The sequence below is a fragment of the Zonotrichia albicollis genome, chromosome W (assembly GCF_047830755.1).
Source record: "Zonotrichia albicollis isolate bZonAlb1 chromosome W, bZonAlb1.hap1, whole genome shotgun sequence".
Classification (NCBI taxonomy): domain Eukaryota; kingdom Metazoa; phylum Chordata; class Aves; order Passeriformes; family Passerellidae; genus Zonotrichia; species Zonotrichia albicollis.
In genome coordinates, this window is record NC_133859.1 from 5,852,495 (window position 1) to 5,878,975 (window position 26,481).

The 26,481-nt window shown below is 40.1% G+C and overlaps 1 protein-coding gene across 4 annotated transcripts; it reads left to right on the forward strand.

Annotated features, from left to right (window-relative positions):
- Positions 1–25,466, forward strand: LOC141725200 (cyclin-dependent kinase 7-like). Of its 4 annotated transcripts, XM_074532059.1 has the most exons (12): positions 277–472; positions 678–737; positions 3,784–3,816; positions 5,601–5,669; positions 7,475–7,543; positions 9,444–9,554; positions 10,727–10,845; positions 11,870–11,969; positions 13,704–13,790; positions 15,503–15,652; positions 17,245–17,392; positions 23,885–25,466. In XM_074532059.1, the coding sequence occupies exons 1-12, from the start codon at positions 413–415 to the stop codon at positions 23,989–23,991; spliced, it is 1,113 nt and encodes a 370-aa protein (XP_074388160.1). In that variant the 5' UTR covers positions 277–412; the 3' UTR covers positions 23,992–25,466. The 4 variants fall into 4 exon arrangements, 3 of the variants coding, with proteins under 3 accessions (XP_074388158.1, XP_074388160.1, XP_074388159.1); XM_074532057.1 differs by lacking the exon at positions 3,784–3,816 and having other exon boundaries at positions 1–472; positions 5,612–5,669; XR_012577904.1 differs by lacking the exon at positions 3,784–3,816 and having other exon boundaries at positions 5–472; positions 5,612–5,669; positions 17,245–20,301.
- The last annotated feature ends 1,015 nt before the right edge of the window (positions 25,467–26,481 follow it).

The window sequence follows — 26,481 nt, forward strand, 5'->3', positions numbered from 1 at the left end:
AGTCGCCCTGAGAGACGCGACGGAGACTGCAGCCCTGCCGAGCCGCCCAATCCTGAGCTGATCACTTTTACTAAAGGCATTAAAAAAGAGAAGAAGTCCCCTGGCCCTGTTCATTTTATCCCTGGATGTCAGACGTTGATATCAGGGTGAAAACAGAAGCAGCTTCGGGGAGGAGCTGCTGCCCGCTGCAGCAGAGTGCCGCAGCGCGAACCGCGCCGCGCACCCGAGCCGGGGCCGATCCGTCAGGGAACGGCGCCTGCGCCTCGCCGGGGGCCGCTGCGCGCGCAGGGGCCGGGCCGGGCCGGGGCCGGAAGCGGCGGGGCCGGGGGGTTAAAGCGCCGAGCAGCGCCGCGCAGTGCTGCCGCTTTGCCGGGCATCCCCGCCGCTGCTCCCGCCGCACAACGCGCCGGTCATGGATGCGCGGGCCCGCGCCAAGCGCTACGAGAAGCTCGACTTCCTCGGGGAGGGGCAGGTGAGCGACCGCGGCGGGGGTCGCCCGCGGCCCTGGGGCTGCGGCAGCCCAGCTGGGCCCGGCCCGTGTCGCCGCCCGCCCGCGGCGGGAGGGAGACGCGGAGAGCGCGGGGCGGTGCCCACCCCGGACCCGAGGGGGGCTCGGGGCCTCTCCCTCGCCCAGTCTGTCAGGCCCTGCTCACGGCAGCATCTCTCTCTGTCCCCAGTTCGCCACTGTTTTTAAAGCCAAGGACAAGACGAACAACCGAATCGTTGCTATTAAGAAGGTATGTGTCAGAATGTCTTCTCAGCATGTCACAAAGTGTCTGGTTACTCTTGACCTACCTAACGTCTTTTTTCTTTTTTAACCAACTTGATGGGAAATGGCATGATATGCATTTTTATCTCTCTAAGCACAGAAGTTTGCTTAAATGATCTGGTTAACCTGTTTGTAATGCCCACCCACCCCAGAAGAGGGAGTGGCTTTGCTGTGTTTCTGAAGGGTTGCATGGTCTGTGACTTGAATTTCTAGTTATTTGTTAGGTTTATTCAACAAACAAACCAACACGCACACATTACTGAACTGCAGACTTTACTGTGCCTTGATAGTTGTTGTTTTTTTTTTGTTTTATTTTAAATCGTTCCTGTGGCAGTGTCCAATTTCCTTCATTCCAGAATGTTATCCTTTATAAAATTCCTTAAAATTTATAGAAACATAGAATATGCTGAGTTGGAAGGGACCCATCAACATCATCAAATCCAGCTGTCATCACTGTGCCGGACAACGCAAGAATCATACCATGTGCCTGAGGCAGTTGTCCAAACACCACTTGGTGCCATGGCTGCTTCCCTTGGATGAGGAATTTTATCCTAATATCCAACTTAAACTCCCCTGAATCAGCTTTGTGCTGTTACCTCAAGTCTTGTCATTTTTAGACAAATGTTTTCTGAATAATTGAATTAGCAGAGCCTTGTTTCTTGCAGCTTTGTCCATTGAGGTTGGCCACCATCTCAATAAAATCTCATATTGATTCCCCTTCCAATAATAAGTGTGAAGCAGCCTCTCTGTATTCTTTCCATGTCACCTGACCTGCTTCCATTGAGCGTATGCCTTCCTTCTTTACCTTATATTCAAGAGGACATCCCTGTTCAGCCAAGTTGTCTTTCTTCCTCATCTGCTTGACTCATGACATTTGGGAATTGCCTGTTCCAGTGCCCCTAGGAGGTGATGCTTAAAAAGTAGCCAGCACTGATGGGCCCAGCACCTGCAAAAATGTTTTTCCAGGGGACTTTACTTACCAATTCCCTGAGTAGCCTGAAGTCTGCTCTCCTCATGTCCAGGGTTGAAGTTTTGCTGGCACTTTCCTACTGTTAACAGAGATTTTAAACTCAATGGTTTCGTGATTGCTGTGGCCAAGATGGCCTCAGTTTCCACTTTGCTCATGAGATTCTCTGTTGACAAGCAGCAGATCCAAGAAGGTCCTTTTGAGTCAGCTCCCGTGGGACCTTTTCCACAAAGTTGTCCAGATTTTCAGGAATCTTCTGTCCCAGGCTGTACCTGTTGTGTGATGCTTCCAGTTGCTTTCTGACAAGTTGAAGTCCCCCATAAGAACAAGGGCAGTTGATTTGGAAGCATCCCTTAGTTCCTCAAAGAAGAATTAATTGGCATCATTGTCCTGAGTGGGAGATCTGTAGCAGACTTCCACAATGACATCCACATTATTTGTCCCTTCTTTCCTACCCAGAGGCTCTCAACTGCACCATTTCCAGCTGTAAGCTTGGTACATTCCAGCCCTTCCATTACATATGATGCCACCCCCTGCCTCTTTTGTCCTGTGTGCATCTCCTGAAGAGCCTGCAGCTGCCCAGCAGGGCACTCCGGTCTCAGGACTGATCCCACCAGGTTTCACTTAAGTCAGTGATATCAAATCTGTGGGACTGAATCAAAGCTTTGAGCTCCTCTTGTTTGCTCCTCATGTATTGATAGAGAAACATTTCAGGTGCTGTAATTTGTAGCCAGCCCCTCATGAAGCAGATGGAGGTGGCCCATTAGTGTTCATTTCCTCAAGTTTTGACACACTGTCCCACTGATTATCACTGGTGAGCTGGGCATTTTCCTTTTCTCGCTTCCAAGCCAGTTTAAAGCTCTGCCAATGAGCCCTGCTAGCTCCTCTGCCAGAGCTCTTTTTCCACTCTGAGAAAGGTGCAACCCATCAGGTGTCAGTAGAACAGGTGTTCAAACGTTCAACTGTCAAAGAACCCAAAGTTTTTCTTGTGACACCGACCTCAGAGCCACATGGCAACCTGATGGATCTGCCTGTTCCTATCAGTATTATTTCTTGATACCAGAAGGATCACTGTCTGTGCTCCATATTCTTTTATTAATTGTCCTGGGGCCCTCAAGTCTCTTTTGAGTACCCTCAGTCCTTTATTTGTTACTGTGTTGCTGCCAGCTTGAACAAACAATAATAAATAGTAGTCAGAGGCCCTTACTTGACTTCAGAGTTTTCCAGTAATGTCCCTTATCTGGTATGATTGCTTTTTGATAAAATATGACAAAAGTGATCTTGGATATCTAGCATGCTGGTTTGCATACAAATGATGAAAATGCTTACATTGTCATGAAGTGTTTCAATTGTTACTATCTGAAGGAATTGCAGGAAGTTTTTATATTAAAAATGGGTCTTCAGCTGTTCTTTGTAAGGGATGAAAAATGCATGTTACAATGGTTTCTCTATTTGAAGACTCAACAGGTTGAATTGTGTTAATAGTAAGCAATCTTGTTTAATGCACTAATTCCTTTAGCATTGCAATATTTGTTTTGTATGGTTGCTGCTGGTAGAGGCTGTGGTGGAGAGCATTCTTTGTTTTATCAGAATATTTTCTTAACTTTTATCATCTGGAAATATCAATGGTAGGATTCTAGACTTAAAATTTCAAGTCATTAGATGATTGAGACAAAAAGACCTAGAGCCTGCCTGAGTTTACATCCTATGCTAATTTTACTAGAATCACTCTAAGATTACTGTCAATTACTTAGCTCTCATTTGTCCCTAAGGAGAAGCTCATTTAGTGTTGTAATAAAGCTTTGTGGCTACAAAGTAGTTTATACTTGCATTATGTCTGTTTTTAGTGCCCTCATTGCTATTTTTTGTCAAAACTAATGCTGTAGAGACAGTTAATTTTTAAGGGGGAAATAAACTCCAGTTAAAGCCAACCCAGCTGGTAAAGTGCTTCATTACTCAAAAACGAATTCTGTCTTAGAGGAGCAGCACTAAAAAAATGTATTCTCCACCATCTTAATCTTGCTTAACATGAAATATTTATTTTCAGATTAAACTGGGGCATAGATCAGAAGCTAAAGATGGTGAGTTTTAAAACAAATTCATACTGTAGAAGCTGTGCTTTGTTTGCTTTGTTTTTGTGAATTGAGACATTAATTTCCCATACCATTGGCTGAGAAAATTGAGCTCAGTAAGCTTAGTAGAGGTTTGCTTCACAAGCTGCCGGGACAACCAAAAACAGCATAGACACCTGCATGAATGGTATATGTTTAAATATGAGTATATAACTTCTCAATTTTAATGGAATTCATACATGAATATAGCATGGATTAATAGTAATAACAACAGCACTGAGTTTAGAATACCTTTTTGTATCAATACATCTCTATGCCTTAAACACTTAAGATGAGTGAGAGTATTAGCATGTTTTCAGATGTTTCCTTTGTTCTATTTTTGTGATGTGTGCAGAGGCAAAAGTGGATAAAAACAAGATCAAAACTCTTGTCTCTGTGTCCTGTTTTTTTGATGTTCAACCCTATGGAGCATGTGCTCTGACCAGCCCTGTGCCTGTAGTTGTGAATATGGCAAATTGAAACCAAGTAATCTTTATCGCCTGCGAGGTGCAGCAGAATTTTATTTGTGTGCAGGCTGCTGTCCTTCAGGACTCCTTCATCAGCTTTCCAGTGAACAGTCTTTGCTATCAACTCTCCAGTTCTTTTCTTTTAAAGAGAAACTGATCACTCCTCCCAGAGTCTCACAATTGAGCCAGCTGCCTAAGAGTTGTGATCTACTTGGCCCTCAATGGCTTAATGGCCCTTAGGGACAGTCATTGCTTTTGCCCTCTACAGTGTCTAGCTGTAGGTGAAAGATGTTATTCAAAATAATGGTAATATCTGCTTTCCCTGTGTTATCTGATAACATGGCATGCTTTTTTGTTTTCGTCTAAGACTGTGCCTACCCAAAAGCAGCCTTTGTTAATTTGATTCCAAAACATGTAATTAAAACAGGCAAAGCAGGAATGTAAAGTAATCAATGTAGCTTGACCCAAAACTTTGCAAGTTTTAGCATTGAATCATATGCCAGGTTTTAGGAGAGCACTGTTTTTCAGCTCATGTGCAGCTGGAATTTCCTGCATGGTACACCACAGGAGTATTTGCTTGCCAGTTTTCATACAAGCCACACATTCTAGCATTTTTGAAGGAGGAATTGGTACCCTGCAGGAACCATGGTTTGAGACAGTGCCATCAGTGTGACTGCTGAAGGACACCGTTTGCTCCCTGTTGGCCCCTGGTTTTTCCTCTATAAAATCTGCTTATGGGGAAATTCAAGTAAGAGTAAGCAGGTTTTGGTTGCTCTCTCTTCTATGCCTTGTATATGCTACAGAATAAATGTAGAAAAACATATGCCTTGCATTATTAGATAATGGTATGTCAAAAAGAAAAGAGGTTTATTAATGAGGGTTGGCGGTATGCCTCCCTCTGGAAGTGAGACATGTTGAGGGACTGGTTGCAAAATGAAACTTTTCTTTAAAATTAAAGGAAGCCTTCCAATACCCTGAAAAAGGTGATTTTTTTTTTTCCTTACAACTTTCCCTTTGTGCCAAAATGTAGATGTGTTGCTTCATAATCTAAGTCTGATTACTATGGTGTGAAATGGACTTGCCATGGAAGAAAGTGTATGCCCATTTCTATTTTGCAGCAATTTAGTTAGTTATGGCAATGTCCATGTTATTTAGCAAATTGACTAGTGTTAAGAATGTAATTTGTAGTAGCAAATAGTCTGTGAGTGAATGACAAATTTATTTGGAGCTTAATCCAGAGTTTTTATTTTGTGCTTTCATCTTCTTTTCTTCTTTTCATCACTGTGGGAATCAACAGGACTGCCCTCAGGGAGATAAAACTGTTACAGGAGCTAAGCCATCCAAATATTATTGGTGTAAGTAAAACAAATGCTAATTCTAGAGTCAGTCTTAAAATACTTTCAGTAATTCAACAATTATTATGTCAATTATTATGTGCCTATTTCAATAACAAAGGCAGAGGTGTTGTTTTTTTTTTTTTTTTTTTTAATCATTTCAGTTTTTTGCCTGGGCCTACATAGATGCTAATGGTAGAACAATTGTGAGAATGTAGATTGCTTGGTTTTGCATCTCTTATAGGATTGCTAATGGACAACGTGCTGAATTTACTTGATTGATTGCTTCATAGGGAACTGGTGACAGTCAAAAAGCAGGCTTTTTAAAGCAATGGTAACAGGGAAGTCATGTGGCTTATTAGTCATGTATAAAATAGCAGGCTTATTTTAGCACATAGATATGATGTTTAAAATCTCTTTTGGAAGGAGTAAGACTGATATATTTTTAGTTTCAATTGCATTTTGGTATACTTACACCTACAGATACACAGCTGGAGCTAAAGACACTAAAAAGTTAGATCATAGTGATAATTAGAAAGTGTCAATATGATTAAGTACATGAAATATTAATTTTCCATATACTTTTCAAAGTGGAAATATGGTTCTCTTCTGGATTGTGACCCTACTTTCAAAGTGGTTGCTTTAGCTATCAAGGTTAGAGAATATGCAGGGGGTGACAACTAAAATGGCAGAGGGATGGAGCATATTCTTTATGAAAAAATGAGGAATTAATCACTTTGGAGAGGGAAAAGCTGGTAATGGGGAGGTCTACAAAACCAAGGTGATAGGTGGTGTCCGTGCAGGAATTATATTTCCAAACACCATTGTCCTAGAAATAAGATGCATTTAAAACCTATTGGCAGCAGGAGTGGAGACTGTGCTGCTTCACTCAGTGTGTAATGAATTCATAGGATGTGTTGCCATGGGCTGTGTAGAAGCAAATTGCATCAACCGTTCAAAGAAGAGTTAGACAAATTTATGATCAGGAGTTCCAGAAGCAGGTTCTAAAACCAAGAGATGGTGTTGTGCTCCTCTTAGTAGTCCCTACAAAACTTTTGTGGGTTTTGGGAGTGTAAGGGGCACAGTCACTGCTATTCTGAACTATTCAAACAAATACCTTGCAATTTGGCAATTTATGTGGTCATCACAGAGACTGAGGAATGAGCTGCACCAGTTGCACACATATCTTCCTCATCTTGAAGGAAGAACACCAAGCTAAATGATCTCTTGCTTTTGCTCAATATCACGCTTGTGTTATCTCAAATTAGAAATTGATTGTGTCATTACACAGCTTCATCCTAAGAAAGGGCTGTTTGGATGTCCTCAAAAGAGTTTTATTTACCTTGGAAAGCTAGCTACAAAAATGAATACAGATCTAAAAATATCTGAAGTTCATAAGCCTAACACTTAAAATTTCGAAATATTGTATGCTTACAGGAAGGAGATGCACAAAGCTGAATCCATGGGCAAACTTAGTCTTGTCTCAGTGAAGGGTAGTTAGAACAGGAAAGTTTGGAAGATATGTGGTTTGCATTACATTATCTGTTGTAGTTAACATGATAAAGTTAATTCTTGCTCTTTTGTCTATCCTCCAGGAAGGAAGGGCAATCATGTGAAATGTTATTGCCATATTTAATGGGAATTTTTTTCTGGTTTGGAAACTGAGTTAAGAATCTAAACTGAGTAAGAATTTTTGTTTTACAAGTCAAAGAACTTGAACAAATTCTCAGTAAGCTGAAAATTCACATACAGACTACCGTAGTGTTGAATTTCAGAAAACTGGAAGAATCAGAGCATGCTTAATCATAATGTATTTTGTTTTGCAGCTTATTGATGCATTTGGACACAAGTCGAATATTAGTCTGGTGTTTGATTTTATGGAAACAGATTTAGAGGTAAGATTTTTAAAGACTTTTTATTTCTGTATATTAAGATGGTTTATGAAAGTGCTGCTTTAACAGGCCCATATTCGAAAGGTGTCTTTTATTATGTCAGTTGATTAAGGTCATGTCTTAAAAGTAGCTTCAGTAATTTCAGTTTTTGAGTTCTCATTTGATTAATTCCTTTACTTCGAAATACTTGTCAGCATGATCTTAAAGGAAGAAATTATGTTGACTATGTTCGTTTTCTGGAACTCCAGTCAGAGTGTAGAACCTCTGGATCATTGCTTCTGGAATGCAGTTGATAAGCATAACACCAAACATGTTCACATAAGTGTGACACTAAAATATAGTAAGAGACAAGCTGGTAGTAAAATCATGTGCACTTTAAACATGTTTTCAAATGTAGCAATGCTAGGTAATTGCAAATTGGTGCCTTCCAGGGACAGGCTTGCTGAAATTTAGGTGAATGCAAGTCATGAAAAGGTTAGATCAGAGTTTTGCTAATAGAGGTTAGTAATGAGTAGACTTTTAGAGGATTCATTCTGTTTACATAGTAGTTAGGCAAAGTTTAGAGATGAAGAAGATTGGTGTACAAAGAAAAATTAAATACTCTTGGATTGCATGATGTACATGTGTGCAATCTTTAAATTGTACTGTGGTATCACTGTCCTGGTTTAGGACAAATTAGGGGGAAATCTCAAAAAGGGAGCCCCCCCAAAACAGAACAAACCTCCAACCACCCCTCCCCCAACACCGGGTTCGGGAAGGAATTCCTCGGAGGAGCAAAGTGGAAAACAAAACCTATTTATTTACAAGTAACAAAAAGAACACTCCCCAACACAAGAAAAGAAAAGGGACCAGACTGTGTTGTGAGGGCGCCGAGCTTCTGTCGCAGGCTTCGGGTGTCCTGGAGCTCTCAGGCCAGATCCAGAGCCGGTCCAGTATCTTCAGGGGAGGGTAAGAAAGAGAGAACAAAAGAAAAGGGAAAAAAAGGAAAAAAAACCAGCGCAAAAAAAAAAAAGCAGAAAGCAAGCAAGCAAGCAAGCAAGCAAGCGGCTAGCCAAGCCAAGCAGCAAAAGCCCAAAGCAAAAGTGCCTGGGCACACCCCCGCCCCTCTTCCCCTTCCCCATCCGGCCACAGCAAGATGGCCGGGGGGGGGGGGGGGGGGGGGGGGGGGGGAAGGCACAGCTGCCAGACACAACACACGATATTGGGATAAAGGCTGAAGGCTGTCACCCCACGACAATCACTCAGGCTGCCACTGAGACTGCTGCCTGTTGTGATTAAGCATATGCTGCGTACATGAAATTTGTGCAGTCTTAGCTCTTCCATAACTCAGCTTATGGAAGGCTATTACTGAGCAGGACAGTAGTATTAACAAACAAGCTTTGAGGTCTTTGTAGAATTTTAATGTTAAAAATCAAAGAATGTAGAAAACTGAAGTAGATTTTTTTTAAAAATACAATCAAGTGGCTATACCCTCTGGTCTTTTTGGAAATAAAAGAGGAAACCATTGTATTTACAAAGATTAGTTACTTAAATTGCAAAGAGAAAGAAGGAATAAGTGGAAACATAATTTCTAGTTTATTGTCACTTTTATCATTCGTATGTGTACATCTTTTTCCTGGAAGTTTGGGTATCAACATGGAACTGAGATTGAATGCTAAACTTCTGTTTCCCACACATTTTTTTGTTGTTGGGTTATGCAAAGTTCACGTAAGCTATCTGGACTCCCCATTTCAATTCTGATCTCCAGAACTGACTATTTTTCTGGAAAAAGGGTGAAATGGTAGAGAATATATGACTGCCAATCTGAAGCCTGTCTTAAAGGTGGAAATAACTTTTGAGCTGAAAGAATGGAGATGAGGTTGTCTTGTGTGCTGAGCTTTACCATGACTTCAACACTTTGCAGGTTATTATAAAGGATACAAGTATTGTGTTGACGCAGTCTCACATCAAGGCATATATGCTGATGACGCTTCAAGGATTAGAATATTTACATCAGCATTGGATTTTACACAGGGTAAGCATGTACTAAATTGACCGCCTTCATCCTGCAACAAAAATCACATTGGGTGGATTTAGTCTAAAGCCTAATGAAGGTAGTTTTGGAATTTAGACAGTCTCATTCCATAAGCATTCATATTTGCTGTTTTGGAGAGATAATAGCAGTACCAGAAATGTTAACATTTACTGATGTGGTTATGACTTTGATACTTGCATAAAAGGTTCTCCAGTTAGATGTGACTTTAATTGTCACTGTGAACTGGGTCTGCCTGGGATGGATTGGACATTTTTCATAGCAGCTGAACTCTTGAGGCTTTCTCCTTTCTATCAGGCAGTGTCAAAGCTTTCTCTTTTTCTCACTCTGCCCTTGCCCTGATGAGTAGGCTTGGGGCAAGAAGTAAGGAGGAGACACAGCTAGAGCAGCTGACCCAAGTTGTTCGTAGGGATACTGTATGGCATGTAATGCCTTGGTCAGTGGTAAAAACTGGGGTAGAGGAAAAAGGGGGAATTTTGGTTTACAAGCTAGCTGCTGTTTGGAGACTATGTATCACTCTCCTTTTGGAGGGTGGTGAAGGATTTCCATGGCCTTGTTTGTTTGCTTTGGTTTTTAGTTCTTTCCTCTTAAACTGCCTTTGTACTGCTCCTAGAGTTTTCCTGCTTTTGATCTTCTCTCCCCTGTACTGCTGAAGGTGGCGGGTGGGATAAGAATAAAAAGAGCAAATGGCTGTGTGGATACTTTTGGGTTGGATACTGTTGGGTACTGTTGGGTTGATCTCTGTTGGCCTGAGGTCAGCCCACAATATACTGCTACTGTATTGAACTGTGTGACTTCTGTGATTTCTGCCATTATTTGAAGCATCGGCCAAGTCTTTTTATTATTAATTTGGCAGCTGTGCAGATAACACAACTGCTGTACTTGCAGAAAATGTAAAACCTATCAAGAGACTTTTTTAAACTCTGCAAGTTAAATGTGTTAGTATTAACTGGGTCTGTCTCACTATGGTTTTCATATATAATGAAATCCTTATATCCTGGGGGGGTTAAATTTTTTACTCACAATGTAGGATTTAGGATGGAATTAAATCTTGCATTTTACAACACTGTTATTATGTGTCTGCCAGGAGATTCATTATATGTCTGTTTTTATCAATACTGGCAAATCTCATTATTTGTTTTCTATACTGACAGGATCTTAAACCAAATAACTTGTTGCTAGATGAAAATGGAGTTTTAAAATTGGCTGACTTTGGCTTGGCAAAATCTTTTGGAAGCCCAAACAGAGTTTACACACATCAGGTAGTAACAAGGTAAGGCACTCTATTTTGTTTCTTACACAGAGATTGTTTAGTTGCTTTATAGGTATTTCTTGAAATATGTCATATCAAATCAACATATTCAGAGTGGCATCTGCTCATGTGATGTGGCAAGAGCTGCATAAAAATACCACAAGGAAGCATTGTTTAACAAAGTCTCTATAAGAGCTGCTTGAGTATATATCTGTGGGGGTGGTTCCTGTTATCTATCAAAATATACTCTTTTGAAATGTCTGGAAATAGCACGTGTCTGCTTAGAAGCCTGGATTTTGGAGCAAGAAAGACAACTGCTACTTTCTGCTAATCACAAGAACCTAGAACCATTTTTGGAGTTATTCACATTACCTATTTTGAGACAAACACTTGAACCAGTTTAAGTATTTATGAATGGTTTTTATGGCATGCTTATTTAAGGTATGCTATAAAAAGTGGGGCTGCAAAATATGCAACATTCTGCTTTCTGACTGCTGGGATGCTAAAGCTATTCAGGCAAAGCTGGTTTAACACCTTTATTCAAAAGACAGAAATTCTACAGTGTCAAATGCAGTGCCATTTTGTTAAATTTGATTGTTCTTAGGCAGTGTGAGTAGTTCTTTCAATAAAACAAGGCTCATTTTACATAAAAGTAGTCTCTATACTTAGGTTTGTTGATATGGAAATTCTTGGGAGATGGAAGGAATTCTGTCTTGCTGTGATTCATTCAACATAAAATTTTAAGAAAATTTCAGTTTACCTGCATGTTAAGAACTTTCTTCCTTGCGTGTCTGCTGTTCAATACTTGTAATCAGGTCAGTTGAAACTGCAATTAATCTGTGGTTGTACATGACCCTATGGTGAGGTGTGCACAAATTTGTTCATTTCTTCTTAAACAAAACACTTTACAGAATACAACTCTTCAATGTTTAAAAAGTATATAGGTAGAAGTTATATCCTTTTCTTAGCTTTTGTATTGCAACAGTATGTAGCATTTGACATGGGCAAAGCCAGATTATTCTTCCAAAATGTGTTTTCTTTTCAGGTGGTACCGAGCTCCAGAACTATTGTTTGGGGCTAGAATGTACGGTGTTGGTGTTGATATGTGGGCTGTTGGTTGTATTTTAGCTGAATTACTCCTCAGAGTAAGTATTCAAATGTAAGCATTTTGTATTTGCCCTTCTGTTCACTGCGGCTTTTTATAGGTTTTTTTCTTTCCTGCTAAAAGCAGATGAACACAGGCCAGAAAAAACTTTCCAAAATCTTATTAACTGTAATCAAAGTGGTTTTCTGGAATAAACTGAGGCTTCATAAACATCACAAGCATTGGAAGTCTTTAAACACCTGGGTTAAAAAGTTGCCACAAACTGTCACAGTCTTGCCTTGGGAGAAGTCAAGGAGGAAACTCTTACAGTCCACAGATACCTATTTTAGTTCACTACTGTTCTAGGAATGTAACATCACATGCATATACGTGCTTGGGCTATCCCTTATACACTGTTCCTCAGTTATAATCACCAGTACCTTAATTGTGGTTTTATTGAAAATGAATGGAGGACTAATTTTCTAAAATGCGATTAGTTGACAATACTGGAATGAAGTTGTGGAGCTTAACATCAGGATAATCCTATGGCACTCTTCAGTGTGGTAAACAAATGTAATGATCCTTGAGTATTTTCCACTGAAGTGGAATGTTTATTGTATAGCTCTTTGGAGAGGACATTAAAGTGTGAGGGGAGCAGTGGAGAGTTGGGGTACAGATACAGCTGAAGGCATGAAGTATCCTGCACTTCCATGACTAAGTGACTTCTGCTTGGTTTCTACACCTTTGAATGCTTTTGTGGCCGTATCATAACCAGACTTGTGTGAAAAGACTTTGAAAGAAACCTTTTGCTTTGACTGGTCACACCAAATAGGTGTGCTGGTTGAATTTGATTGGCAGGTCAAGATATGGAAATGAACAGTGGCTCTTTAAGCAGCACTGGTGATGGATACATAAATATGCATTAGACCTGCTAAATCTGAATGCATTTAAGCAAAGTTAGTAAGCCAATAATTCTTGAATTCAGTTGATTCTTTGGTTTGTCACAAAACACAAAGTGCATTATGGTTCAGTTTTTATCATTGTGATATTTTGAAATGTATGTGTCCTTTTTTGGGACAATGCAACTTCCGAGAGCTTTTTATGAAAGCAGTTTATATTCAAGGGGCTTTCATGATGCCACAATATAGTATGCTGTCTACTAGGGATATCCATTATGGTTTTTCTGTCCTAATTAATTAAACACTGCCTCTAATTCTTCATAAATTTGCTTTGGTCACCAAGTTTCTTTTTCCTTACATTGTGTGTCTGATATGTGAGCTTGAAGTTGAACCGGACAAATATCCCCTTTTCAGTTTTTTGCTTTATTTAAATGTCATGTGACACTGATCAGACAGTTTTCTCTCCTAGTGGGTCTCTTCTTTCCTTCAAGTTTTCATTTAATTTCGTAAGGCAAACTTGTGATTCACTTTAAATATATATAAAAGCTACCTCCTGAGAACAAGTGGGGAAAAGATGACCAACTGACTTTAGGCTGACTACTGAGGTATAAAATCTTTTCTGTATTTAGTAAATTTTACGTTAATGTGATTGTGATTAAACATAGTCTTATGTTTAAGCTGTCTGCTGTCAAGTCACGGATACCAAGCCTGGGTTCAGGAAACTTTCAGAATCTATTTGAGCATAAACAGAATGCCTCAACTATCCAGTGTACCTCTTTGTGGGGAGATGGTATACAGGGGGCTTTTGCCTTACAATTATGCAGTATCACTCAAAGCTTCTTTCTAAAATTAAAGTTCAGAAGCTAATTCAATCAAATACCATGTCCTTCTTCCAGGTTCCTTTTTTGCCTGGAGACTCTGATCTTGACCAGCTGACAAGGATATTTGAAACACTGGGCACTCCAACAGAAGAACAATGGCCTGTGAGTTGTTTTGTTTAACAGACTGATACTGGTTTTACTTGATACTCTCTATTTTAGCTCTTGAAATTAAGTGATTATACCAGAATACTTGAGTAGATTTTTCAGAAGGCAGTTGCTTCATCTCATAAAGCAACTGAGATTTGTTGTTTCTCTTGCCAAACCTCTGGTCAACAGTAACAGTATCAACACTTCCTTTCTATGTGCACAGTATCACATGGCTACTAGTGTGAGATTGTTGTTGCTGCTTAATGTTTTTGAGGTGCTTGTTTAATTAGCATGCTTTAACCTGGAAGGCTTTAATCACTTTCAGAAGTAGGAACCATTTGCAGGTTGGCCTTGGTAAATTATAGTTTGGGGATAATACGAAGCGGAGACCAACAGCTTTAAGGATAAACAATTTGCCTCAACAATGGTTCTGAAACAAATACAATCAGTACGATTTTCTCTGAGATGACAACAAGTTAAGTAACACCAGGCCAAACTTACTGTCACGTCACACAATGACCTACCCAACCGTGGTTATTAAACAGAGGGACAGGAGGCAAGACATAATGTCTGATGAGCTACTTGTACCAGTTACCAGGGAGTAGTACCAGTTCTGGACACAGGGAGTCCAGAATTCCTTGATCAGGATGGAGTTGTGGAAGCACTCACTGGACTTGTTCACTTCTGCCTTCTTTCCATGCAGCTTTTCTTTATTGTAAGTAGTGCTGGAATGCTATGGTATGTGATCATGAAATGGAGCTGTAGCCAAATGGAGAACTGCTGTGTGAGGCACTGCTAGGCCCCCACAATTCTGATATTTCTTGAAGGTTCTAAATGGAATGCATGAAGGTTTTTGCAATGACATTTCTCCTTCCTTTGGAGGGGAAAATTTAAGACACTAGTGAGGAAAAGAGAGAATAGGAGATTGGTTAACACAACAAAGATGACATAATTCCCAAGTTCATTTCCAAACATGTGCATTTTAATAATTGCAGCCTTTACTATCAAGATTATAACTGATTGAATACATATTTGACGTTGTATTAATATTTTACTTTACTTGGACAAACTTGAAGTGTGACAGCTAAGGCTTTAAATACTTAAAACACTACAAAATCATTATGTTTGTGTAATTGTCTGTTACAATTGTCTGTGTAATTTTTATGCTAGAATGTGAACACAATGGGTTTGATTTCATACCTAGAGGACAAAAAAGTATGCAGTTCATTTTTTGTTTAACTGCTTGGTACATATTTTCCTTCCCTGCTCCCATTGTCCATATAAAGTTTCAGTTGTGCATTTAAAATCCAAATGTACATGATGTTCAGATAACGTTTATTAATGTAGAGAAGGTGAAGACTGACTCTTTTGTAAATATTTTCCCTCTTGCCATATCAGTTCACTAAAGGAGGTTTTATTTCATTTGTCTGACCCAGTCTAAAATTCTTTCATACTTCCTTGAGCAGTTTTTCCTTTTGGACTGGTCACAACTAAGGCAAGGGAAGGACAGATCATTTGGATAGTTGTTTCACACTGTAGCAGTTACTTTAAAAAAAGCTTTTATGACCTTCTATTCCTCTAGTTATTTTATTTCAGTGACCAAGTATTAGCAGTGTGTTTTGAAAGATGAGTTGCTTCTGGTGAAAGAGCCATATGCAGTTCACTTTCTGTGAAAAGCTGAACTCTTTCTAGGGGAAAAATATATATTCTATTTTTGGTCTTTTTAGGGGATGACAAGTCTTCCAGATTATGTCACATTTAAGCCATTGCCTGGAATGCCACTTCAGCATATCTTCAGTGCAGCTGGTGATGATCTGCTCAGTCTTCTTCAAGGCTTATTCACGTTTAATCCTTCCACTAGAGTAACAGCTACTCAGGTATAGTACACTTGGGTTATCTCCTAATGTTCATTAAACCACTGTTAATATCAGATAAATGTTTTTTGAAGCCAGTTAGCCATGTTTGAAATGAAACATGACATGAATTACTAGAAACGTAATCCCAGTGTTTTATAGAGAGAACTGTGAAAGGCATGGATAGTACTAAGTGGTCATCTCCATTCCCAGTGTGGAGTCAAGGTGAAGAACTACAATGTGTATGAGCCATGACCTTCCAACAGTGATATTTGACATGCTGAATTCAGTCACCTAAAAATTGAAGGTTAAGTCTTAACATAGCTTATCTTACTCCCTGGGTTTGGAAGATTTTTCTCCTTACTTCATCCTGTCTCTTCTTCAATGTCTTTTAAACTTTTATGGTACTTCTTAAACATAAAATTCTGTGGTGATTAAACCATCATTCTTATCTAATTATCCTTTTCTGTGATACTTTCAATTTTACTACTCTGTAATGGGGAGAAATGGAGGACTTGGAAGCAAGATCTTGCAGAATGTTCTAGTTTGCAATACTGATTTCTGAGATGAGGAAGATACACCAGTTGGCAGTTAAAAGCTTAAAAGTTAAAAGCAGTTGGCACGCTTCCCTATGACTTTACACTGATAGGGAAGCGTGCAAGAAACCACTGTCCCCTTTGAGCCAGGACTCCCTCATTGCTGCTTAGATTTGAATCCATGAGATCAGTGCATGTGTTATGTATCTTTTTACTAGAAGACTTTTCCAGAGCACATTCAGGCTGTTTTGGCCACTATCTTTAAGAATATTTGCTCTTAAGTTTCCAAATAATTAGTTCTGCTATGCTTGAGACATCTCTCAATAGTTCAAAGATAGTTCAAAAGTATGTAGTCATTTTTCAGGTCATATTGTAGGATAGTGACTTGAATATATATTACTTTTTTAGTCTAAACTTTATAGCTGACATTGAATATCATGTAACTGGCAAAGGAATTATTACCCAAGAGACAGCTACTTTTTTGTTAATCACACTTCATGGTTCCAAAAATTTAAAGTAAGGTATGTAATTGTGCTACATGAAACCAATCTTGCTGACTAGTGTTTGTCTTCTGCTCTAATACAAGTGATTTCATTCTCACAGTTTACAGGGTAGAAACAGCACAGTTAGAGCAATATGGGGGAAAGGCCCATCTTAAAAACTAACAAAACAGCTGGTGTCCAGATTGTGAATCTGATCAAGACTTCAAAAATGTTCCTTTAATTTTTCATTATTCCTACTTTCTTTTATATCATCATCTTATATGATCTATTCAGAATGTAAGCTCTTCAGAGCTAGAAGCCACTTATACAAGACTTCTTACAAAATAATCTAGTTTTGTCAGGATGTCTGAACACTGGTTAAAAATAGGAGTGTACAATTATCTCTTGCTTTACAGATCCATGTGGGGTGGATAGTAATTGCGAACACAACCTTTATTTGCCTCGAGGCTACTCTGTAGTATAAAAGTGCTCAAGTAGTTTTTAAGGCCCAATTAAACGTGTTTGGTTTCACTATAACCTCTTTATAAATTACACTTCATACTAATTACTTGTTTCTGTTTCTTTGATTATCATTAAGGCATTGAAACAGAAGTATTTCAGTAACCGACCAGGACCCACTCCAGGAAATCAGCTTCCAAGACCCAACTGTCCTGCTGAAGCTGCAAAGGAGCCACAAAATGCACTTTTAAATTTAAAAAGGAAAAGAACAGAAGGAATAGATCAAGGTAACTTTGTAATACGTCACCAATTTTAAATAGGAGCTACATGCTCAGAGAGAATGGGATGCTTCCAGTGTTTTAGAAGAAAAACTCTCTAAATGAACTAATTCCCTGAGCACTGGCTGAAGCCCTTTAATGATATATGGTTTGGGGTCAGAATTACTTAGCCCTGTTTCTAACAGAATTAGCACAAAAAAGGCTCTTCAATGATGCTTAGGAGTCTATTAGAAAAAATAACCCTATTCCATTAATTCTGTAATGGAGAGTGGTACTCCCCAGTAAATTATAGGCTATTATGATGAACCTTTTTTTTTTTCCTGAGACCTCTTACACAGATGGAAGTAATTTAACTTCACACCACTTAAGAGAGAGAGAATCTGAAACATAGCATGATATTCTGTGAAATGACAGGCTGGAGAGGGTAGATCAGATTCAGAGGAGAGATTTTTGCTCACTCTGTCTTAAGGTAAGGAGGTTAACTTTTAAGACCACTCTGGGTCAAGAACATTAAGCACACTTCTGTGACCCACCTCCAGTCTTCTCCAGACAGTAGGATGTATTTCATACCTTTGTGGCAACCCAAGTGCTCAGGACTCAAGACCTGTATCTGACACTAAATTACTCAGGCCTTCTATCAGGGAGGTAAATACTATTTTTAAACTTGGAGTTGGTCTTCTTAACATCTGGAATATGCTAGATAGCAGTCAGGTTAGCATCAGCTTTTTCTTATTGCCAGTATGAGACTCAAGTTTTAATATGAGTGATATTTTTTTTTTTGAATGGAGCTACTTTGATAGAAGTGTACTTCCTCTTGAGTTCAGAGAGAAATCTCCCTTATTAGGGTTCAACTTGCTTTTTAGGCACTTTGAATTGTTGTTTCTGTCTTCATCAAATTAGAGGTAAAATACATTAGGTTCACTACTTTGAGTTTTCAATCTCAAAAAAAAAGTTGTCAGCTGACTACTTGCACATTGTTTGCTGACCCCAGTACCATGGGTGTCCTGGTATGTGGGGACTTGTCAAGTTACAATAGCACAGACAATTAATTTAAGCATTTTATCTCCTTTTCCAAAGATCATGGAGAGTTTGTGATAAGTTTTTGGGGGTATACACCCTAATATACATCTGTTAACTAAAGGACAGGAAAAAGGAGAAATGAGTGCTTGATTTCTGTGACTTAATTATTTGAATTTGTGCATTTGACAATGAGCAGAGTTTCCAGAGCTATATCAAGCTAGAACAATTGTTGCTTTAACATGTTTCCATGCTTCTGTGTAAATGCTAGGAGTTTTGAGATTGGCTAGAAATGAGGCGGTAAGGAAGTTAGCATTACTTCTTGAGACCTTTGAGTATTGCTATAAAAAGCATTATAATTTCTACCAACTGGGAATGGAGACATGATGTATTTTCTAATGTGGGTTTTCATAATGTTCTGTTACTGCCTTAGATGGGCTGACAGACCAGAAGGTTTCAAAGGTAGTTCCTCTAGTGCCAACAAATGTTAGAGAGCCAATGATAGAGCTAGCAAATCTGCTGTCCTGGATTTGCTCTTCTTACATAGCATTACCATCTAAATTTAAAATCTGAATAGTAATTTGGAAGAATAATCCTCTAGTCTTGGTTTAAATAAAAATTTGAAGGACAATAGTGCTGGAGGGCGTGGAAATGTGCAAATGTAATTTCCAAGAAAAATAACTTGCATTCCATGAAATTCTTAGAATGGCCTTGCATCCTACAGAGCACATTTCTTTCCCCTAGCCCTGTTGAGTTAGCACTCCAGAACTTGGCAGAATAATCTGAGTGCTTGCTGATGGGTATCCTCTTTGAAATTACTGGCACCGGGAGCTGACTGTTGGAATAAAGATTCATGCCATTGCCATATTGTTAGCGTTCAAAAACACATAATCACGGGGGATTATATGCGGTGCTTTTTATTAAGAGCTCTGGGAATCGGGGTATATTCAACCCAAATCTGGCTCCGACCATACATCTGAAATGATCATGTTTTATACTCTATCGTTACATAACTTTCATGTTAATTATTAAACTTATATTGTTCTATTGTATACATAAATTTAGCCCCTCTCTGAATTTCCAACATAGTTTTTCACTATTCTTCTTATGGTTATATAATAATTACATTTAATTACTAAACAATCATCACATCTAACAATTATATAATTTATCATACTGCTTACGCAGGTGCAGTTGATCTGGGAAAGCACAAAGCCCAACATTTTAGATTCTATCTTTAACTTTTTCCAGGGTTCCACTATCATTCTCCCCCCTTTGAAAGCATTTTCACTTCACTATAGGTGTAAATGTTTTCACTTGATACAGTCCTTTATTCCTCAGTTCGTACTTGGTTCTTCAAATCCAGGGTTGATGTAAATGTTATCGTGGATGCTGTTATGAACTGGAGAGCCAGAAGATGGTGGGCGTGGATCTCGTGTTAGTGCCTTTATTATCCTCTGGTTCCAGGATGTTTTCTTCTGTATCTCTCCCTTTAAGATGCTGTAAATTAACCAAATTGCTAAAAATACAATTAGTAAGATTATCACACTCTCAATTATAGATTTAATCCATGAACTCACATTCCACCCTAATCCTTTAAAGATTTTTCCTAACCAGCTTGTAGCCAAATCCTTTTGTTCTTCTTGTGCTTCATGATCTATTTGTTTCAACTGATTGATGTCATATTCTACATCTGCAGTTACATTTGGGATATGAACACAGCAATGATCAACTTGTCCCTTTAAAAATCCACATACTCCATGCTTTATGATATTCCTATTCCCTTTCTTTGAGGTTCAGATTTTCTCTGTGAGGAGTAATGTGACTACAGTTAGAGGATCTTTAAAGGGAAGCACAGAAAATGTATGTAAAGAGGGATGAAGACCAAGACAAAAGCCAAGGTAATGGTAACTGCCATTAGGGAAGGAAACCAGCATGTAAAGAACAGCCCATGTAAGGGAGGGGGATTCCGAGTGCAGGAAGATAGATGGAGGGGGGATGCAGCGCCTTGGGGCCGAACACAAAAAGGAGTTTGGAAAACAAGGGAACCTAGGACCAGTTTGGTTTTACTGTAAAGAGAGTGGGCATATCAGAAAGAATTTCCCCCTGAAGGAAAAGGAGCTGAGGATCTATGAGACTGAGCAAAAAGGAGAAGTGGAAGACTAGGGGTGTCAGGGGCTCTACCTCCAGGGGACAGAATACCATCAGGAGCCCTTGATAACTTTAAAAATAGATCCTCAGGAGGAAGAATTTGAATTCTTAGTAGACACAGGGGCTGAAAGAACTTGTGTTTGTAGAATCCCAAAGGGGTGCAAAAAGGGTCAAGACACTGTGCAAGTAGTAGGTGCTAAAGGGGAAGGGTTCAAAGCCTCAGTTATAAAGCAAATAAAAATTGAAGGAGCAAATAAAGATTGAAGGAACAAATAAAATAGGAATTGGGGATGTTCTATTAGTTCCAGAAGCAGGGTGAAATTTATTAGGATGGGATTTACAGGTGCAGTTTGACATTGGAGTGCTCCTAGAGGAAGGGAAAATGGTGGTTAAGCTTCTCCAATTAAGGGAAGAAGATGAGGACAAAATTCATGAGATGGTGTGGGCAAAACCAAAAAACCGAGGTAAATTGAACATGAAACCTATAGTAATAAAAATAGTTAATGAGAACCATCCAGTTTGGGTATGACAATATCCACTCTCCCTGGAAAGAGATGAGGACTACGGCTGGTGATCCAAGACCTACTGAGGATGGGACCTTAGAAAAATGTATGTCCCCCCATAATACACCCCTATTAACAGTAAAGAAGTCAGATGGGACTTACAGGCTTGTCCAAGATTTGAGAAACAACAGAACAGTGAATCGGTACCCAGTAGTGCCTAATCCCTATACACTACTGAGTAATATCCCCCCAGAAGACCAGTGGTTTAGCGTCATAGACCTAAAAGATGCTTTTTGGGCATGTCCACTGGCAGGGGAAAGTAGGAATATAATTACTTTTGAATGAGAGGACCCCAATTCTGGGAGGAAGCAACAGCTTTGGTGGGCTAGGTTACCCCAAGGGTTTTCTGAAACCCCAAACCTCTTTGGTCAAGCCCTAGGAGAAGTACTACAACTCTTCTCCATTAAACCTGAGATCAAGCTCATCCGATATGTAAATTATTTGCTTTTCTCAGGACAGGAAGACAAAGAAGTTTCGGAATCCACCATAGCGTTGTTAAATTTTCTGGGGAACCAAGGACTTCAAGTATCAAAAGGAAAACTCAAATTTGTAGAGCGAGAAGTAAAATACCTAGGACATGTGATTTGTCAAGGGACCTGGCGGATGAACCCTGAGAGAATAGCAGGGATAGCCTCACTCTCACGGCCAAAAACTAAGAGGGAAGTCAGAAGATTTTTAGGCTTGTTGGGATATTGTAGGCTATGGATAAAAGGATACACGAAGTCTGTCAAATTCTTGCATGAAAAGTTAGTGGAAGAAAAGATTAGATGGGAAAAAGACGATGAACAAAAGTTTAAAGCTTTAAAGCAGAAATTAGTCAGTGCACCAGAACTGAGTCTTCCTGCCTTTGACAAACCCTTCTGTTTGTAGATGTAGAAAAAGGGGCAGCTCACAGAGTACTAGCCCAGGACTGGGGAGGATCCAGGAAAGCACTGGCCTATTTATCAAAATTACTGGACCCTGTCAGCCAGGGGTGGCCAACCTGCATTCAGGCGGGGGCAGCGACTGCCATACTCGTAGAGGAAAGCAAAAAACTGGGGGAAAATTGAAAATATGTACCCCACACTCAGATAGAAGTATCCTAAGCCAAAACGCTGAGAAATGACTCACTGATTCCTGAGTGCTAAAGTATGAAGCCATCTTAATACATAATGGTTTAGAACTAATCGTGAGTAACCAACTCAACCCTGCCCAGTTTTTTTATGGAGAACCAGATGAGGAACTAATACATAATTGCCTAGAGATTATAAACTATCAAACTAAAGTAAGAGAGGACCTAACAGATCAGCCACTCCAAGGTGGAAAACAATTGTACATCAATGGATCTTCACGGGTAATAAAGGGGCACAGGGTATCGGGGTACGCTATAGTGGATGAAGGGTTACTAGCCATAGAAAAGAGAAAGTTACCTTTCAACTGGTCAGCCCAAGCATGTGAGTTGTATGCCGTAAAGAAAGCTCTGGAAAAATTAGCACAGAAAATGGGAACAATAGCTACAGATTGAAAATATGCTTTTGGAGCAGTGCATAACTTTGGAAAAAATTGGGAAGAGAGGGGGCTATTCAATTCAAAGAGAAAGGGACTGATTCATGAAAAATTTGTCTTAGAAGAGTTAGAAACCTTACAATTATCAGAGGAAGTAGTGGTGGTATATGTTGAAGGACATCAAAAAGGGGCGCAAGGGAGCAATTTAGCTGATTTAAAAGCCAAAAATGCAACTGAATCAGAGACAGAAAAACTAATAATAGTATTAACATCAATGAGAGAAATGCACGAAGTCCCCGTATTCAGTGGGACAGAAGAGGAAGAACTCCTTCAAACAGGAGCCAAAAAAGATAACGAAGGGAAGTGGAGATTAGCAGATGGGAGGCAAATGTTGAATAAACCCCTTGCCAAGAAAATGCTAGAAGGCATACATGGAACAACACATTGGGGTACACAAGAACTAAGTGGTCAATTTCTAAGGGATTGGGGATGCATAGGAACTTTCGGGATAGCTAAGCAGGTGACTGTATGGTGTGTGATATGTCGACAAGTGAATAAGAAAATCATGAGGAAAACACCCAGAAGAGGGTGAGAAGTAGCTTTATGGCCCTTCCAAAACATCCAAGTAGACTTTACTGAGCTTTCCCAGGTACAACGTGGAAGTTTTTGCCAGTGATAGTAGATCATGTGACTCGTTGCATAGAGGTGGTACCCACTGTGAAAGCCAATGCCAGTGTTGCGAGCAAAACATTTCTAGAATCAATCATTCCCCGATAGGGAATGATAAACAGGATTGATTCTGACCGGGGAACTCATTTCACATTGAAGATATTGCTGGAAGTTGTTCAGGCCCTGGCAGTAAAATGGGAATTACGCACTCCAAGGCATCCACAGAGTTCTGGTTGAGTTGAGAGAATGAATCAGACTCTTAAAAGAGCTCTAGTTAAGCTAATGATTGAAACCCAAATGTCACGGATAAAATGTCTCCCTTTGGCCTTATTAAGAATTAGAACCCAACCCTGGTCAGATCTGGGGGTCTCACCCTATGAAATGATGTTTGGGTTACCCTTCCTGACCTCACCCCAGAAGGTTGCCACCTATGAGGAAGGGGAAACCAATGCCAAGAAATAAGTTATGTCTAGAGAACAAACCTTAGAAGGGCTAAGACATACAGAGGTAATTTTTCAAACTACCACCCTGGATTTCAGAATCCATAATATTAATCCTGGGGATTGGGTGATGATTAAGTCATGCAGAGATCAATCTCTAACTCCCCAGTTGGAAGGTTCCTTTCAGGTACTGCTCACCACCGAATCGACCGTGCCAACTACAGAGCAGGGATGGACTCATGCCAACAGAGTCAAAGGCCTAGTAGAAGAACCCAAAGAATGAACTGTATCATCCAGGCTGGGTGAAATGCGGAGAAATGGCTACATGACAGAGGTCACGTAGACATTCGCTTGTTAGCTGACCAGGAGCTGGGAAAGTACAGAACACAGCTAGTTTTGGTTTTTGCACCTGCAAGATAGCGTGTCCTTGGGCCTAGCTGGGTATGATAACAAGTGGACAGAGACGTGGGAAATAAAGAATGTAGGCCCAAAGGAATGAGGAAGAGTTGATGGTATAGTTTAACCAATAGATCACTTGGCTTACAGAATATTCATAAGCTTATTACTTGCTGTATAAGTGTCTGATGCTCTCTTCAATAATCGGAACTTGCTGTTGACTCATATTGAGCCCCGAGTTTTCCCTGCACCCGACAAATGGCTCATCCCCGTCAAAGGCCTCATTCTGCAACAGTGAAACAAGATTGACTCTCAAGCAGAGACTGAGAGAAAACCAGAAAAACACCGAGATGCCCAAAAAGTTGAGTCAGGCTTCCACCAACTAGCTCGAGAACTGTCTTCCTGTTTTCATGGGTGAGAATTACCAGCATCTGTTGAGGGGAAGCACCCAAGGGACTGTAAAAGGTAATGAGACAGCTTCTTTAAGAAAATAAGACAAAGGAAGGAGGGCAAGGCCAGTTTGGTCCCTTTGTTTACTACCAAGAAGATTCCATAGCCCTGCTGTGGGTAGCAACCCCGTAGGCATGGTAAGGTAGGGACAAAAGGCCATACCAGACCTCTGTAATTCCTCAGTTGTCTTTTAATTCGACAGGGACTGGAAGGCAGGACCGAGTTGGCCTCTGTACTCACCCCTAAGATACCCTGACTATGGGTAGCAACCACATAGTCACGGTAGATCGAGTCAAAGCCATACTGAACCTCTGTGATGCCCTTTTGTCCATTCCAAATAAGTGTGTCTAACGAAAACCTGAGATTTTTTCTCCTGTTCCCACTGTCCTTGCCCACATCAACAGATGCTGGTATGATTCATTCAAGAGAGAGAGAAAGTTTTTACTTAATTGTTCAAGCAAAATGACTTCTAGAAAAAGAAAAGAGGGGCTTGTTATAGATGAATAATTCCATGGTTGACTATCACAATGAAGAGGTGAATATTAAATATATGTTAAGAGAAGTTTTGTAGATGTATAGTTATCTTTCCCCTCCCCCTTGCATTGTTATCACAGGATGGCCTCAGTAGTTGGGGCATTTGGGAGGGTCGGCTTGTTACTATGGCAGCACCTCACCTCCAATCAAGGTTTAAGACAGTGATCTCCACCGGTGGACAGTGAAGAAGGAGTCGATTGACAAGACTTTGGGAGGGGCTAGAGGTATAAAAGACAGAGCAACCATTTTGTAGATGAGCACACAGTGACTGAATTCTTTGCTTCTGGTGCTGTATTCTTTTCTTTTTTCAGTGTTCTGTTGTATTTTGATAAGGTCTTAATAAACCATTTATATTTTTGAAAGTGAAAATTGTTTCTTGCATGGAGTTGGGGAATGTGGGGCAAGGTTGTCCACACTGAGTCAGCTCTCAAGGTACAACTTCTCTGACCTGGCCAGACCTCCTTAGGAGAGTCCCTGGATCAATATCAATCACAGAATGCTGCAACCACCTCTTCTATAATAAGAACAGCAATAAAGGCACCCTTTAAGATAGAAATGCATATTTCTTAGAACCTCTTTGAAATATTTCTCCATAACTGTAAAAGGAAATCTTCCTAATGAACAGCTCCAGACCAGAGGGAAATCAAGGCACAGCCATGGTTTGTCAGGACTTGCTTGATCCTAATGAGCCCCATGGTGCATTTGGAGCTGAGCCCTGGAAGTTCAGGGCTCAAGAGGAGATTGCACAAACGTTTCCAGGAGTCAAAGTCCGAGGAAACTCCTGAAGTGTCTCAAAGCATGAATGGGTCCCACTGAGGTCCATCCCCAACACAGACCTCTCATGGACTCTTGGAGGAGAGAATTGGAGACCAGGATGGCACAAAAACCTCTCAGAGATTCAGAGTGGAAAGGAAAATCCAAAGTACCTTAAAAACCTTGAGTATCTCAAAGCATTAATGAGCCCCACTGAGTGTCAGTACAAAGCTCTCAAGGGACTCATTAAAGCAGATAACTGGGGCATTGATTGCACAAACCTCTCATAGAGTCTGTATCAAAAGGGAAACACCAAGTAGCTTAAAAAACTGAAGTACTCTGAAGTATTAATGAGTCCCAATTAATGCTGCAACAGAGAATCTGAAGGGACTAAATAAAGCAGATGATTTGAGGTGATTATTGCAGAGACCTCTCCGAGATTCCAAGGCAAAAGACAAACCCAAAGTCCTTTGAGAAAGCCTGCAGTCCCTGGGAGCATTAAGGAGCTCCCAGGGCCATTGCTGAGCAAGGCTCCCCAGGGACTCCTTCCAGCAGATCCTTGAGGCCACTGGGATGTGGGCTAGGGGGGGATGCTGAGGGCTGGACAAGGGGGTGACAGTGCCTAGCCTGGCTGGGGCTG